The sequence below is a fragment of the Pteropus medius genome, unplaced genomic scaffold, assembly GCF_902729225.1.
Source record: "Pteropus medius unplaced genomic scaffold, Ma_sr-lr_union100, whole genome shotgun sequence".
Lineage (NCBI taxonomy): Eukaryota > Metazoa > Chordata > Mammalia > Chiroptera > Pteropodidae > Pteropus > Pteropus medius.
This window is the reverse complement of record NW_024351730.1, coordinates 5,163,664-5,180,952: the sequence shown is the minus strand read 5'-3', so window position 1 is coordinate 5,180,952 and position 17,289 is coordinate 5,163,664. Positions and strand designations below refer to the sequence as shown.

Here is a 17,289-nt window from a genome sequence, read left to right as displayed (position 1 = left end):
AGTGATATTTTTCTTTCACATGTGCTGAGGTTTCTTTTTACAATAGAGATACTGCTTTATATGCAATAACTCATTGTTGCTCTAACAACACTATATGGGAAAACACTACTTGTAATCTTCACCTCACAAATGAGGAAACTATGGTACAAAGAGGTTAGGGAAACCTCAAGTTTGTAAAGATTAGAACACAGGAACCGGGCCTTGGAGCCCACAGTGTCAATCTCTGCTGAAATCGCTTCCCCTGATTTGATTGTCTTCTTTCATTGCATGTTTTCACTCAAAACTTGCCATTCCTTTACTTTGACACCATTTGCTCAGCTGCAAATGGTGTCAAAGTAAAGGAATGGCAGGTTTTTGACACCTATACCCTGAAATAAGAGATATTGTGGAGACTAAAACTAGAAGATAAAAGAGCTGTGTGTTAGATGGGGAATGCTCACATATATTCCACATATGCATAGAATTTTTGTGCTAAAAACACCTTGAGAAACTTGCCTTTATTTTACTGAAAAACAAACATAAATGTCCCAAAAAAGCATTGGGTTATAGCAGTCCCACAGAGGTGATAAAGGAAGAAACGGTCTGTTAAAGAAATGATGTGGAGATCCTACTAAGTATAAAAAAATGCCCATCATTGGGAGACAGGCATGTCGGAGGTTTGTGGGCTTTCCAGTTAAGTGCACCTCTTTACTAATGCCTAGCTCTTCGATTTACAGTGTAAGGGGACCAGGCTACACTGTCTACGGCCATGCTACCCCAAACAAGCCCGATCTTGTCTGATCTCAGAAGCTAAGCAGGGTCGAGCCTAGTTAGTACTTGGATGGGAGACCACCTAGGAAGACCAGGTGCTGTAGGAATAAAAAATGAAAAAATAAGGGATTGTAAGCTGACAAGGTCCTTGCAATCTGTGAGGTCAATCAAGGATTGCCTCGCCTAAAAGAAAAAATTAAAAAAGAAAAGAAAAGAAAAGCTTGCTGCTTCAAGTGAAAAGAGAAAAGGGAAGGGAGGGAGGGAAAGAAGAAAGGAACTTATAGTCAGTGTTAACAATGTTATTAAGTTACCAAAACCAGGTAAAAGAACATAAAATTCAGATATGAAGAAGATTTGAATATGGTGAAAAATAATCTCATAATAGATTCATACTGAAATTGCTATAACATTTTATTATTTAGATGACCACCAACAGTTCATGAGGACAACTAGATTATTTTTTTAAACCAACAGAAATTTAAAATGTTCCTTAAAATTAGTGTATTACATTTTGCAAGGTTTGGGTTTTAGTTGCTTGTTTTATTTTCTATAGATTCTAACCTTCATTATGAAAGAAATGATATCCTCACAATGCTAAGCAATTCAGAATTAATTTCATACTTAGGTAATTATGTATAAAATGAAGAACTTCTTAATCGTAGTTCCATTGCAATCACTGTTGTGGATGATTGGTCAATTGTCTACCATGATTCAAATAAATGATGAACAAATTAATATGAGGCTTTCTGTAGAATTTTTAAAAAATCATGTTAATGGCAATAAGTCAACTTAAAGTGTTGACTTCAGTCTCACAGTCTTTTTAACCTCAATAATACTTAAGAAGAAAAAAATAGAAAGAATTCATACAAATAAAAATGAAAACTGAAAGGATTTCAGGGATTTTTTTTTAGTAGGTTTTTTTGTGTGTGTGTGTGGATAAAAGTGGCACTGAAAGTTGCTTTGAAAAAAAGAAAAACAAAAACAAAAACAAAACTACTTCTGGTGCTCTCCTGATAGTATCTGTTGATGTTTTTGGTTCATATCTCTTCTTCTACAGGTGTAACAACTGTTCTAACAATGACAACTCTAAGCATCAGTGCCCGGAATTCTCTCCCCAAAGTGGCTTATGCAACTGCCATGGACTGGTTTATTGCTGTTTGTTATGCATTTGTGTTCTCTGCCCTAATTGAATTTGCAACTGTTAATTACTTCACCAAAAGAGGATGGGCTTGGGATGGGAAGAGTGTAGTAAATGACAAGGTAAGTGAGAGCTTTCTTTTCACCAGGAGTAAGAGAATCCCCTGACAGATGTAGCTTATAACAGATATAACAGATACATTCCCAAAATTGACATTAAGAAGATTCAAATATAAATTATATATATTTATATATATATACATATATATATATATGTATATATATATAAAAATCATACAGATTTTAGAGTGTGTTCTTGCCTGAAATACTTTAGGAGTGCTTGTGGTAGTAATACTTCTGTTAAGATCACTCCCTAGCATCTGGTGAGGTTTGACAGTGTGTCAGGCACTGTGCTAAGTTGTTTTACATATGCTCTGTCATATAATCTTTACATCAACTTTATAACTAGTTGTTTCTTTTTAATTTTCTTTTTTTTCCAATGAAGAAACTGGGCTTAATCAAGTTATTTATTTGTCAGAGCTAAATACAAGTAGTTAATAAGTATACTTAAATCAAAATTTGTCTGATCATTAAATTCATGCTGTTAAACACCACACTGTTTCATAATAAAGAGATTTGTAAAGAAAAGTGGGCATTACCTTTAACTGCTATAAAATTTAAAGTCTTGTTAGTGCTATAAAATTTAAAGTCTTGTTAGTGCTATAAAATTTAAAGTCTTGTTACTCTCACTTACTTCCATTTCTGTTGCTTGGATGTAAAAGTCCATGCACCACTATTACCTTCTCCTGTGTTGTATACAGGAATAAGTAAGTAGGTGCTGGGATGTCTAAAATTTTTAAGTTGCCCATATAAGTCTATAAGACAAAAGTTATTTATTTCTAACATTAACTTCTGTTGGGATTATTGGTGTCCATTTTTAGTTTTCCAGTACTGAAGCTAGTGGGAGTTGTGCATTGATATATCAGCTGTTTCCTTTCTTATTGTATAGATTATTATTCATCTACTTTAAGAAGAGTCTTTGGATATACCACAGTGAGATATAAAGTTTTCTTATAAGAGTAAAAGTTATACTTTCAGAATTTCTTTTAACAATATATCTGCTTAGATGTGCTTCCATCAAATTTGGAATAAATACTTATCATTTCATTTCCTTTTCAGTTATCTGAATGTAAATATTTTTCCTAATTTTCATGACCGTATTACAGTTTAAACATACAAATGTGTTATAGTTTAAAAGTCCTTCCCTTTTCTCTTAATTTTGTAAACTGTAGAACTGTTAATGAGTTCTGATTTATTTTATTTTATAATCTATGGTTTGCAAACTAACAGCCAATGAGTAAATATTAAAGGGAATGTGATTAATTTTCTATCCGTAATCTCCAGGTTATTTTAGCATTTCCATTACATTTTATTGTTGATTTATGTTTTCATTCCCCATATAGTATACCGTGTTTTTATTGCTATCTATGAAATGACTTCTTTTTAATTATATTAGTTACACGTGCACTTTCATATTTACATTTTTTTTAAGATAAAATGCTAGTTGGTTCTTTGTAACTATGTCAGAAAGGATAGTGGTTTGTAGTATAAATGCCCCTTATAGTAATTTACCGATATATTGTATTATAATGCTATGAGGGTGCCAATCAAATTGATATTGTGATTTGGCATATCAAATAATATGCCTTCTCAACCCCTGAACTTGGAAAATAGAAGTACTCATAATTGCAATAAACATATTCTTGATAATGCATTCTAAAAGCTATGACCTACTACTAATAAATACTGGATTTAAGTCTACCTACATATCAAATCACACATAGTGAAGGTAAATCTAGGTTGAAATCATTGATGTTCCAACCTAATTTGGGGGAAAACAACTAATAAAGTTTATATTATTCCAGTTCTCACTGACTCAGTTTAGGGGTTAAGTTAAAGTAAACCTTATATCAGGCACATTGCTTAGCTAGAGCGCCAACCGCAGTGGCAGGTACTTCAGTGATTTTTGTTGAATAAAAGAACAAATGAGTTTCCGATATTAAATCTGGCAATGTAAAACCAATGAGAAGTCTCTTTTCCCTTCATGGAAAATCTTTTAAAATTTAATAATGATGAATTTATCAATGTATACTCAATCCAATTTCATGATTCAAGTGAATTTTTGGAGGTGTTTCCTCGACCCACTTTGGAAATAACCAGGTCCTTAAACTAAAAGGAAATCAAATAGAGTGCTCTAAACTAGCCCATCTGAAAAAAAATATATATATATATGTATACATTATATATATATGATATATATAAATATCATGTATATATAAAGCAGTCTACCTCTGTTTTAGTTTTTCTTAGATTTAATTTTTAAATGGAAAATAATATTTTTTCTAGAAATACAGAGTTTTAATCCACAGACCGTTGGCTTGTGGAATCCTGTGCTTTTGAAGTTAGTAAACATGAGTAAATGTAGTTAAATTATCTGTCATTTCGAAGAGCATGTAAAACGTTCTTGAAAATTTCTTAACTGGCAAGTGTTAATTTGCCTCATAAGAATAATCATTGCAACATACATATTAATGTTATATGTTTGAAAAAAAATATGTATTTAACAGACACTTTACACGTAGATTGTGCTCTGACAATCTTTAAAGTCAAATAAATAAATCCCCTCAATTCATATTTAAGTTACATTTGACTCCTCTATTAGAAGACAGAGCCTACCTTGCCCCGTGATCTTGAACACAATTTTATGTTACTTTTAGCCTCAGGTGTGAAATTAGACAACAAAACCTTATCATTTTAAAAATGTAGTGTTTGATCAAATGATCCAGATTTTATTTCCTTCCATATGCAAAAGTATCTACTTATGCAACTGCTAAATTCTTCTGAAACCTTCCCTTATGCCCAGTTCTTTCACTTGCCCAAGACTAATTATTTAACTCCAGCTCTTGATTCCTTTCCTTCTTGTTCCTTTCTCAACATTGATCCATTGGTTATTCTCTTCTCTTATTTTCATCTCCTTTTCAATTGCCTCCTTCCTTTCATTTTCTGAAGATGCTGAATATGCTTAAATTACCGTAAAAACAAAAACCCTCTCTTCAGATCTAATGTCACCCATTCCCCCATCATGAGATTCTGCCTTATTTTCTCCATTTGACCTTTTTGAAAGCATTGCTTACAGTGCTGTGTTCTCATTTTTAATTTCATTCTCAACCCACTGTAATCTGGTTTCCTTTCTATTTATTTTCCTGTAACAGAAAGGTACCAATAACCTTCACATTTTCAGATCAGATAATAATTTTCAATTTTTCTCAATGGGTTCCCTTTGAATTCATTGAATACTGTTAGATTCCAGAACTTCATATCAGGCCCAAGTCAGCAACTTTTTCTCTTCCTCTTTAAAATAAGACTTAGAATATCAGCTTTCTTCATTCAAGTTCTGGCAGCTGCCACTATTCATTCTATTCTTTGAGATTCTCTGCCAGAGTTCAGAGTGGATCCATTTTCCTTTGCATCTGCTCTTGTTTATTCCCACAGACAGTCATTTGGCTTTATTTTATGTTGTTTTTATTTTTATTATTTACTATATGTTCTCACTTTAAGGATTTTACTGAAAATATCTATAGGATTGTCTGCAGCACTAAGCACATTGACTACCCATTTACTGTCCCCAAGTAGATAATCCCTACTCATTCTAAATACAAATATCAATATCCTCAGGAAATTTCTGAATTCTTGCCCCCCCTCCAAATGATTAGATCCCTTTGTAAATTTGTTTAATACCCTCTTCTTTTACATTAGAGACTCATCACAGTTTATAATTGCATATTCATGTCTTAACATCTTCACCGATCATAATATCAATGGCCATATTTATTTTAATTAATCATTTATCTGTGTCCCTTTGCATAGGGCTTTCTATATATTAAGATGCTCAATAAATATGATATGGATTAATGAAGTGGAATAAATCAAATTCACAACCCACACCTTCATCTTACCTTCTACAGCTATTATCTACAACTGTATTCCATATTTGTCTTTTAACTTCCAGAATCATATACCCAGCCTGTACCCTAGGCATTTCTACCTGTATAAAACATCTCAATCTTTCCATATCTTTTTTTTTAATATGAAAGAAATGACAAACAAACAAAAATAAACCTGTTAAATTGATTTTATATCTTTCCCCTACCCACACCTATTTTTCCTCTTTACCTCAGTTCAGGGGAAAACCTAGAACTGTATTTCGATAACTCGGATGTATCCCTTAACATCTAACCAATTAAGTGGTGTCCATTTTCCTACCTATATATTATAGAATATGCCCTTGCCAGCTCTTATTATTTTGAGTCTCTTTACTTCTTACTACCTCTAATCTAGTCCCCCTTTAATCTATGCTCTATGTTAATTCTGGGGTTATCTTTCTAAAAGAGGAATCTGATCATTTAATTTTTCAGCTCTTTAATGACTAGTTGAAGACACTTCTTTAAGCAGATCAGCTAATATGGTCCAAGTATATAGCTTTCTCATCTATTTATTTACATAATGAATAATAAGGAAAAATTTTTGTTGTTATTTATTGTGCACTTAATACCATGTGCCCGAGAATATCTCCATTTTAGAAATGAGCAAATATAGGATTGGCCAAGTAAAATTACTTGCTGAGGACCACATAGCTAATAAGTGATGGACTCAGTATTGAACACAGATCTAAGATCCATGCAATCTTCCTGTAGCCATTACATACATCCTCAATATCTGTGCCTCTGCAAATCTCCAGGACATTAGATATGCTGATCCCTCTTGCTAAAGTCCCCTTGCCTTTCTTTCCTAAATGATGAACTCCTACTTATTTCTTAAGATCTATATGATGTTACTTAATTTCGACGTTTTCTAAACAAATCCAATTGCTGAAATGTTTCCACAATACCGGGTACAAATTATTTTATGCAATCTCATAAAATTATACATTTATTCGTAAATAAATCTGTTCCTAGCAGCAGGTTACAATCTCTAAGAAGATAATAGTTTTGTCTTATTTATCATTTTCTTTGCCGTTTCCTAGCGTGTTTAGCACATAATTTATTTGAATTAAATTTAAAAAAATAAATAACTTCAATCTGTTGTGGTGGTTTGCATTTCTTAGTCAGTGGTTTTATACTGCCCAAGCAAACCATTTCTCTGGAAATACATAAGATATTAAATTACTTAAAACACAGATATAGCAACATAATATCCTAACTAGCATGAAATGTGCCATTGTTTTGTGATTTACTCCATACAGTTCAATATCCTAACTAGCATGAAATGTGCCATTGTTTTGTGATTCACTCCATACACTTGAAAACATCACTGTTCAAGTGTTATCATTTATTTATTTGCATTTTTAACATCTTGCCTTGTTCCAAAAGCATTTCAGGCAGTTTACCAAAAGAATGCATGTACTTACATTATTATAAAATAACATATAAACAGAAGCAGGAAATCAGAATAAAGAAAAATAGACTGCAAATATATCCACCATTTGGGCTAGAACATTAACTATAGTTCATAGCTAGAGTAGCTAAGCTTCAAATTCTGAGCTTCGTGGCTATCACAGTGAACCATGGAGTAGCAGGGGGGTAGGGATGGGGTGGGGGAAATTGATTTTCTTTAATCAAAAAAATAGAAGTATAAATTTCCTCAGAAAAAAAAAAAATCCTGCATGGAATACTCTTCTTAAAACAATATCATATGGGTTTTCTGTTAGGCAAAGCTGGGTACTGTTGCAGGTAGTAATATCAATATTTTCCCAATAAACGCAGTAATGAATTTCATATTGATGTTTCTTGTAGTCCCCTTCAATAAAAGCTGAAGGCATTACATTAACATACAACTCAGTGAAGGCAATTCTTCAAGGAGCTAAGCTAATATGGTCCAAGTATGTAGCTTTCTCATGGCCCAATTTAATCCAAGGAAAGACTTTAGAGTACTTAGAGAAGTGGATGGACTGTATAACCTTCAAACAATCTTCTGTAAGTATCACTTTTCTCAGTCAGGATGATTAGCAGATAGTTAGCAATAGCATTGTCTGATCAGGGAGCAAGTTGCTGTTTTACAAGTAATGGGCTTTCTAGTAGCCATGATGACTTAAAAAAAAAAAAAGCAACATGGTATGTAGAAAGAGAATAGATTTTCCATTTTGCAGACCTGGTGTTTTTCCCAAAGTCTGATATATTTAATGCTATGTTTATGAAAGTCCATTTTCTTATTCTAAGAGACAAATCTAAAATTCTTTCCAATTCTGAAACCATGTGTTTGTTATTTTGATTTATATGCCAGGCCACTTCATTAATAGGTGTCTGTATTTTAGCTAGTGTATGTGCTCAAGTTATTAACACATTATTTTACCTAAAATTCTAAGGAAGCCAAGATCGATTTGTTGCCATGATGAAAGACATTTCAACATCTGTAATCAAAAAATTTCCAGAATTTAATTTTATATATGTATTTACACACTCGAATAAAGTAATAAACTCAGAATATTATGAATTTTATAAAACATTTAAAAATAGAAAATTTAATTAATGTGGGTTATATTTTCTGTTAATTTTACTTCAGTAGCAGCATCAACAAATTTTATAACAGTTAATTAACTTTTCCCCCAGATAGTGTATGAAAATACACCATTAACTGATTTTTTTCATAAGCCACATTTCCCCTTTCCCACTTATATAAGTCTCAATTACCAGTAAAATAACTTCCACAGACATTGTTTTTTACTTGAGTTTATTTTATGATTTCTCAGTCTTCTATATCTGCAGACAATGAAATTGAGAACTTTCAGGATAATTACAAAATAGAATTGTAGAATAAACTATTGAAATCTGTTAATAATCATAAATATTTTTGTATTCTATAAACACCTAATGTTTATGTATTTTACATACATATATTCATATATATGTATATATATTCAGAGTAATCAATCTAGTACCTTCCATTCATTTTTCATTAAGCAAACATTTTTAGAGACTGCTCTGTGCCAGGAGCTATGTTAGTTAGGAGTTTTGCATTGCATAGTCTATGCCTTCAAAGAGCTTACAATCAAGTAAATTTTAAAACAGAAGTGAAAACATGTATATAACATTATAGCGATAAGCACTAGTGTGCTGTGGAAGCACATGAAAGGGGGACTAATTGCTGTAGCAAGTGATGTTCAACAGATGTGATTCTGAGCTAAGTCAGTGTAAAATGTATCTGACTTAGAGGACCAATGTGGGTTGATTACCAGTTCCTAGCTTTATTGTGGTACTATTCACAGGTTAGAGAATACAGGAGGGTGTTCAGATTTACGTTGGCAGTGAAAGTAACCTTAATTCATGTTTGGACATTTTATGTTTTAAAAACCTGTAGATGGAAAAGTCAGTGAAACAGTGGGTAAGAATTCTGGTGAGAGAAATTATAGCAGTCATCCATAATTAGCCAAAGCCATAATGGTCACTTAATTTAAAAATAGCAGTGCCAATTTGTCTTTATTTCCCCCATTCTCCTTCATTTTGGTTTAGTTCTTCATATTTAACATTATTTTTTAACTTGTATTTTCAACCATATCTGACCTTATACTTGAAAAGTTATGAAGTGGCCTACCTAAGAGTCTTAAAGTAGAAATGAAAAAATTAGACTATGAGAAATTAGATAGTATGAACAATCAAAGCTCACCTAGTTCTCAAAAGAATCTAAACTTTATATAGGGACATGAGCATTCATTCAACAAAATTATCTCATAGCAGTGAGTACTGGTTTGAACAGTTAACACAACACTAGACTTCATTGGACAGTTTCTCTTCCAGAGTCTGAGGATCTGAGTGTAAGCCAAGGATTACGTCACATAACGTAATATCAGTCTAGAGTGGTCAAAAATCATGTGGTCCAAGTATTCTGCCTGCCAATGGTCTGGCTTGATTAGAGACTTGCATGATGTTCAGAAGACTTTATAACATAATATCCATCAACTTGGTTGTTTGTAACAGAAGTTAATAATGAATAGGGCAAGGTAATATCTTCTAGTAATGGCTTAAAGGATGAATATTCTTTGGTGCTATCACTGGCAGATCTAGGTCTTATAAAGAACATTAATAAAATATATTATGTGGACTTAATCTGTATATTCTGCTTTAGCAGATCTTAGAATTGTAAGTCAGCTATGAATTCAACAGTATGTTTTATCTATATGTGTGTGTGTGTGTGTGTGTGTGTGTGTGTATATATATATATATATATATATATATATATATACATACATACATACATACGTACACGATTTTAATTCTAACCAGATAGGAACACTTTTATTTACTATAGGTTTGTGGTAATTATTTTTTTAAATGACCTGAGGGGAGTTATTTTATCATTTCAAACAAGGTTTTTAAGATTCTGAGCCAGAAAGGCTTTACTGGGCTAGTGCTAGGAATTAAGAAGGTTTAACACCATGAAGGTGTCCTACTTTTCATTCAATAAACTGGTAAGACATTACGAGTGCCAACCACTGTTTGATGAAAGATAGTACTGATGACTACGGCACTTTTTCTTGCTACCAATTCTGAAAATAGTTAATTTTCTAACTTCCAAGGGAGTATTTTGAAGCCCGATCCATTATCTTCTCAAGTGCTAAGACTACCTCTGAAGTTTATACTTAATATTCAGAAGTTGAAGCCATATTTTGGACAGCAAGAAAAAAAATAAGAAGAAATTTTGATTTGTAGCTAAGTCACTAAATATTATAAACATATGTTGGAATAATTTTTAACACTGCTTGTTATAGCACCCATGGTGCTGTGATGAAACAAAAAAACACCAACAAACAAATTTATAGGGTTCACATTTGGCTGGTACATATGGGTGCAGCCCTTCTTGGTATTTATAGCTGATGTCCATTTGTATTAGTCAAGAGTATCTGTTCTAATGTGTTAATGTTTCTGCTCTAGCATTTGTTACATATATATATATATACACATATATATATATGTATATATATGTATATACATATATATGCACTTGTATATATATGTATATATGTATATACATATATATGCACTTGTATATATATGTATATATGTATATACATGTACATACTATATGTATGGGTAATATTATATTATATCTATAGTATTACCCATACATTTATGTAAAATTGAAAGGTATTTAAGTGCGGGGGGAGGGCAGGAAAGATGCTGGTAAGAGTTAGTATAGTTTCTATTAGTAGACTCCTCTTGCAACAAAAATCATTTACATTTTATGTTTCTTTGTCTAAATGTCTAAATCCTACATCATCATTCCTGACCCAACTTAAATCTCCCTCTTCCACAAAACATTCCTTGAGCTCTCCTCTACACAGTGTTTATGTCTTCCAAAGATATAAAGTACATTATCTATACATTTTATTTACCAATAATTGTTGTCTAGCTCATCATAGTTATAACTTTCACTTCTTTTCACTAACAGACTATGTTTTTCACTGTGGTTTGACTATGTATTAGTTCACAGTGATGAACTCTATCAGTTCATCAACTATGTTGATTCTCACAACATATAATTATTTCTCTTTTTTCAAACTAGAAGCTGAAGTAGAGAGAGATTAAGGAACATTCTCAAGGACCAAATTCTCTATAAATGTAATTTGATATCATTTCAAATGATGCTTAGATATAGTTGAAATATTATGAACACTATATGTTACAAACTTTATGGGTTAAAGAGTCTTTTTAGAAGATTGACCTAGTAATTTAAATTAAATTGGAATAATTTAGGAAAAAATACTTTAAGTTTCATACAGCTTCCTCAGAGAGAAAGTCACATAGCATGGTGTTTAAAGCAGAGGTTTAGAAGTCACACACATCTAAGTGTGTATGATTTTTCATCCACTTAATAAACAAGATACCTGGTCATGTCACAAAAACTCTTTAGCTTCCATTTTTAATTTGTAACATAGGGTTAATAGAACTTACTTTCTATCCAGTAGTAAAGTTTGTCACAGATGACACCCAGGCTTACCATTCACCCTGCCATCTCCTAGTTGTTGACTATCATCTGATCAGTTGTATGCTTGCAGATTACCCTCCACTTGTAACATGGCAACTGCAAGTGTCACTTTGAAGAAAGGCTATTTTATAGCTTTTTATAAAGTTACAAGTGGTGATCCCTCATCTTTTTTCCTTTTATGCTCCAGCCAGGTCTGGAAGAATGCCTCATCAATGAGGGAAAAAGAGAAGGAAAACCTGATGTCAGTGAAGGAAAGAAAACCTGGGCTTGTTTTCAGATCCTTCTGGGCTCTCCGAGACACTTTCAGACCTTATTTTACTTGAACATTTGTGAATTTTTATTTCAAAATAATTGATACTCAAAATTCCATTCTAGATCAATCGATTGGTCCTCTAAAACTGTTGATTTACATTATTTACTATGTTGCATAATTCATTGCTGGCTTAATTGTGTTCACATTTTGATAACAAACAATACATTTATATTAGTATAGAAATGCAGATAAATAGTATTTCTATTTTCAGGTTTCATTAATCCGGCTACCTATTATGCCTTACCTCATGGAAAGCAGTATGCTAAATGCTAAGATTACAATGAACAAGACAGAAGTAACATTAGCTTTCACTGAACTAAGTTTCTAATGAGAAAGAAAAATTTTAACCAAATAGTTACAACACAAAAGAAGCAATTTACAAATTTTGAAAAATGTCATGTGGGAATAAACTGGATGTTATGAAAGAATGTATATGAGGAAAAGGACCATGTTAGAGAGAGTGGTTAGCGAAGGCCTTTCTGAGGAAATGATATTTAACCAAGATCAAAATACGGCAGGGAATTAATCACATAAAATACAGGATGGAGAGAAGGCATTCCAGGCAGAGAAAGTAGCATGGCCACAGGCACCAAACAAGGAAATATTCTGAAAACTGAAGTTATTTTAATGGGACTGGTATGTAATGAGCACAAGAAAAAAAACCATGGTAAGAAGTGTTGAGTTTATTCTAAGTTCCATGAGATGGTGTTTAAGAGATTTAAGCAGAAGAGTGACATCATCCAATTTATGCCTTTAAAAAATTTTTGTGTCCATAGTATGTTTAATGGTTGGATGAGGTCAAGCTTAGCTGGCAGAGCAATCAGCAATATCTATTTGTCTGGTCAAGAGATAACAGTGACACCTAGACTAGAGTCTGTGAGAACTGAACTGGGGATTATAAAAAGAAACAGATTATGGATAAACTAGGCGAAAATCAAAAAGTTTGTATTTCATCTTCCTTCTGTGTTTTTAGTGTTTATGATACTGCCATCTGTATATGGTTATAATTTCCCACCATCTGAGTAAAGCTTTGCTGTTTGATTTTGACATGAAGGGGGAAATCCTGTTATCGAGTAAAAGAGTAAATTTCTTTATTGAGAATTTGAGATGATTCATTATAGGTAATCATTCCTCTTGTTGAAAGAGTTCTATATTTTACTTTTCATTCACTCATTCATTCAGCAGACTGTTGAGCTACTACAGTAGTCAAAGCTGCTGTACTAGTTATTAAAGTTGTATTTTTAATTGTTTTTCATGTGAGCAACAAAAAATGGCTCTCCAGAAAAATGGTACTATTGATCTTACTCTGGGGGTTTCTTCACCCTCACGGTTTTAAGACTTAATAAACTCTTTTTAGTTTTTTCCGTGAATTCCTTCTTTCTGATGGGTAATGATGTTTGCCAAGATACTTTTCTTCAGAATTTGAACTGGAGTTTGGAAACGTTAAGCAGCTGGCTCAACCCACATTCTGTTCATTCTTTTATTTTTCAATAGAAAAAAGAGAAAGCCTCTGTAATGATACAGAACAATGCCTATGCAGTGGCTGTTGCCAATTATGCCCCGAACCTTTCAAAAGACCCAGTTCTCTCCACCATCTCCAAGAGTGCAACCACGCCAGAACCCAACAAGAAGCCGGAAAACAAGCCAGCCGAAGCCAAAAAAACCTTCAACAGTGTTAGCAAAATTGACAGAATGTCTAGAATAGTTTTCCCAGTTTTGTTTGGTACATTTAATTTAGTTTACTGGGCTACGTATTTAAACAGGGAACCTGTATTAGGGGTCAGTCCTTGAATCTAGGCACAGATTAACTTTGGGATGTATAGCAACATTAAGCTTGGTTTGTTTTGCTATGTATAGTCTGACTAATAACTGCTAATTTGTGAACCAATGTGTACAGTATGTAAATAGCGATACAGCTTACCAGTACACCTCTAATGGAGACATGCATTTGCCAACTCGCGAAACTACAGGCAGAAAGAACTCTACACCCAAAACTTTTTAAGATTTACTCTAGGAACTGATTTAAGGTGGATTTCAGGTGACCTGATTTATTTCCTCTTCTAATAGCAGTGAAAACGTGGATCCTATACTGCATTTCATGAACCCTTTTGATTCAGGTCTTACATAGGAGTATTTTCTACTGTTGCCTAACTATAATGTTAAGATAACATTGCCATTTCACGATAAATTCTTCTAAATAACAGAACCTCATGTCTGCAACATTATATCTGAGCACCCTTCTCGAGTGCTCAGAATCTCTCCTTGTATAATTAGAAGCTTAGCACACATCAGAAGAAAAACTAGAGATTTGACATCAGCTTTTAATTACTCTGCATAGTATCTATAGCTATGTACATATTACAGCATGACATGCTCAAATAATTACGAGTAACCTCTGACAGGGTGTTAATTATGCCTAGAATTTAATAACTATTGGAATATCATGGTCTCTACATTTTTAGTGTTAGTTTATTTGAAAATAATAATTGAAATTCTATAGATCATTTTAATCATTGGATACTACCTTAAATTAAAAAAAGGTAAAATTAAATGTGTCTTACTCTTTCCAGGTATGTGTTGTACTGAAATTGATCAGCAAAATTTTTTTGGTGCTGGAGACTGGAAAAAGCATCCAGTTTGGCTGCTGTGGAACAACATTCATATTGGATTAGAAAAGTGTGCCAAAAACTCCCACCAATGAGAATTCATAGGTGTCACAGAATATAGATGAGCACTTACATGATTCTCTTCTTTCCTGTTTACTGTAAATTCTGCCTTAAGGCTTCTTTTCATCAGGACTCAGAAGCCACTAATTACAAAGGAAAGAGCAGTTAATTGGCACATTTTTCTGTCTTGAAAGCAGCACTTTCAGATAAGAATTAATGTAAATCTGTTTTTGTAATTGCAACTTTAAATTTCGCTGACTCAAATTTACAACAGCTTTGTATACCAGAAGAGGTTTTGGTAAGAGTTGAAAATTTTTAAACTGAAACTTCAAAGCATCACCAACAGATTGTGAATTAATTTACATGCAGAAAAATAACACACACTCAATTAGCTAAATTACAACACATACAAACATGTAGCTTAAATCAGAAACCACAATTTTCAATTTTATAGAATTACTGATTATTAATGGGTAAAATTCATTTTTCTTTTAATATTTAAAAAATGCCCTTTATGCCCCTGAAATATGTTAATAGAAGTTAACAATTGTGTCTCATGTGTAGATTCAATGTTTTTGGAAAACTTAAAACCCTTTTGACTCACATATATATTAGCAGTTATTAGCTGACTTTTACTAATAGATACACTTTTACGATGGTGTTTTTGTAGAAAAATAAGTAGTCAAATAGTGTCATTTCTTGCAGTTTTGTATAGTATTTCAGTATAGTGCATAAATAAGTATGTTCATAAAATCAATAAAAGGAGTATCTTATTGAAATAAGCAAAATCACAACAGAAATTTCTATTTCTTTGCCTCATTTACATTTTTTCTTTTCTTTTTCTTTTTTTGTTTTAGTGTGATTTTATTATGTGCTTTGCATGATTATATTATTACCAGGGTCACAAATGCATCTTATTGACAGATTTTGATGTGAAGACAGCCTTGAAATTAAAAATTCCCTCACAGAAGGTAATAAAATAAAATTGTTACATGAGCTAAAAAATGTATTTCTTTAATTCCCTTTCAATAACGACTTCTTTAACATCTAAATAGATTTAAAATGTGCACTTTACTTATACATTGAAATGGAAGATATCCTATTTTCTTACACATTTAAATATAGCACAGCTCTTCTGCGTAGTTTAGGGGAGTGTGCCATAGTCTGACAATGTACACAATGCTTGAAGGCAAGCAATAAAAATGCTTTGTATGGTATGCATTAATAGACAATTTAAAAATATTGTTCTAAGTTCTGCATTGCCCCTTTAATGTCTGACTATAAATTATAAATTTATAAATATGTACATATGTAAAAATAGTTGTAAATATCAGTTTCTGTAGGACAAAAAAATGACTCACCTACATCTTTGACAAAGGGATGCAACTACATCAATGGCACCAGTTTTATTAAAGTTTATGGTAGATTGGCCAGAAGAGTTATCATTAATGTTATTCTTAGTTATAATTGAAACTCTTATTTGAACCTGATGACATCGTAATAGTTCATATTTTCTGATAATGTGGTTCAGGATTTTCTATTATTTCTTTTTGTTGAATTTTTCACACTTTTTAATCTTTTAAATTTCAATAAATCAAAGAGAGCCTTTGGTATTGCTGGAGAGCAGGAGGATGCTCCATGGGAAAGAATTTTAAATGATAAAAAATAGTCTTTACAATTATCTTCCCTTCCATAAACCATTTTAAAAACATCAAGGTGACATGGAATTATTGAAATAAGGCTAATTTTTCAGGAAATGCAGTTTTAATATACTAACAGTGGTCTCATTGGCCCGTAATATTATGCCTATTTTATGCAGTTGTACTTTGACATAAAAGGTTATGGTATGTAAAAAATGTAGGTAAATATGTGTACATATGTAGAGGTATAATTTCCCTGTATAGCTACGGCTCTGATTCAGCTAATATTTATTCAACAAATATTTTTTTACCTCTTCCTATGTGCCATCAAGTGGAAAGAGTGTTAATACTACTCATATCACACCCATAGAACTTAGCTAAAAATTAAAGTACATCTCATTCTTATAAAGAGTTAAAATCAAAAACTAAATGGAACATGTAAATTAATTTAGCAGTGAGAGTTGTTCACTTAGCTGTGAGATCACTACTCTGCTAAGTTGGTGGCTATGTCTTTTCTCCTATCGGCATTCTTATATGTTTGAATATAAATATGAAATTAATATAACCATTTAACATTTTTCAAACTTCAGTGACTTTTTTAGTTTAGCCATGTTTTTCAGGAATCTTTCTATTTTGAATTTATCTCAAGTTTGGATAAGCGATCTCCTTGAACTACATTTGCACTTTTTTTTTTCTTAAATAGTTCATAGTTTACTTAAAAAGAACACAGAAGCTATTATTTCAC

General features: G+C 32.3%; 1 protein-coding gene and 1 pseudogene across 3 annotated transcripts in view; both read left to right on the top strand.

Moving 5' to 3' along the window:
- Nucleotides 1–15,909, top strand: part of GABRA2 (gamma-aminobutyric acid type A receptor subunit alpha2) — a 123,505-nt gene extending 107,596 nt beyond the window's left edge. For all 3 annotated transcript variants that reach the window (XM_039845127.1, XM_039845126.1, XM_039845128.1), the window contains exons 9-10: nucleotides 1,808–2,010; nucleotides 13,733–15,909. In XM_039845127.1, the coding sequence (XP_039701061.1) occupies nucleotides 1,808–2,010; nucleotides 13,733–14,029 (500 nt within the window). In that variant the 3' untranslated portion in view covers nucleotides 14,030–15,909. The remainder of the gene's footprint in view (nucleotides 1–1,807; nucleotides 2,011–13,732) is intronic.
- Nucleotides 739–857, top strand: LOC120588642 (uncharacterized; annotated as a pseudogene).
- Nucleotides 15,910–17,289: the final 1,380 nt, after the last annotated feature.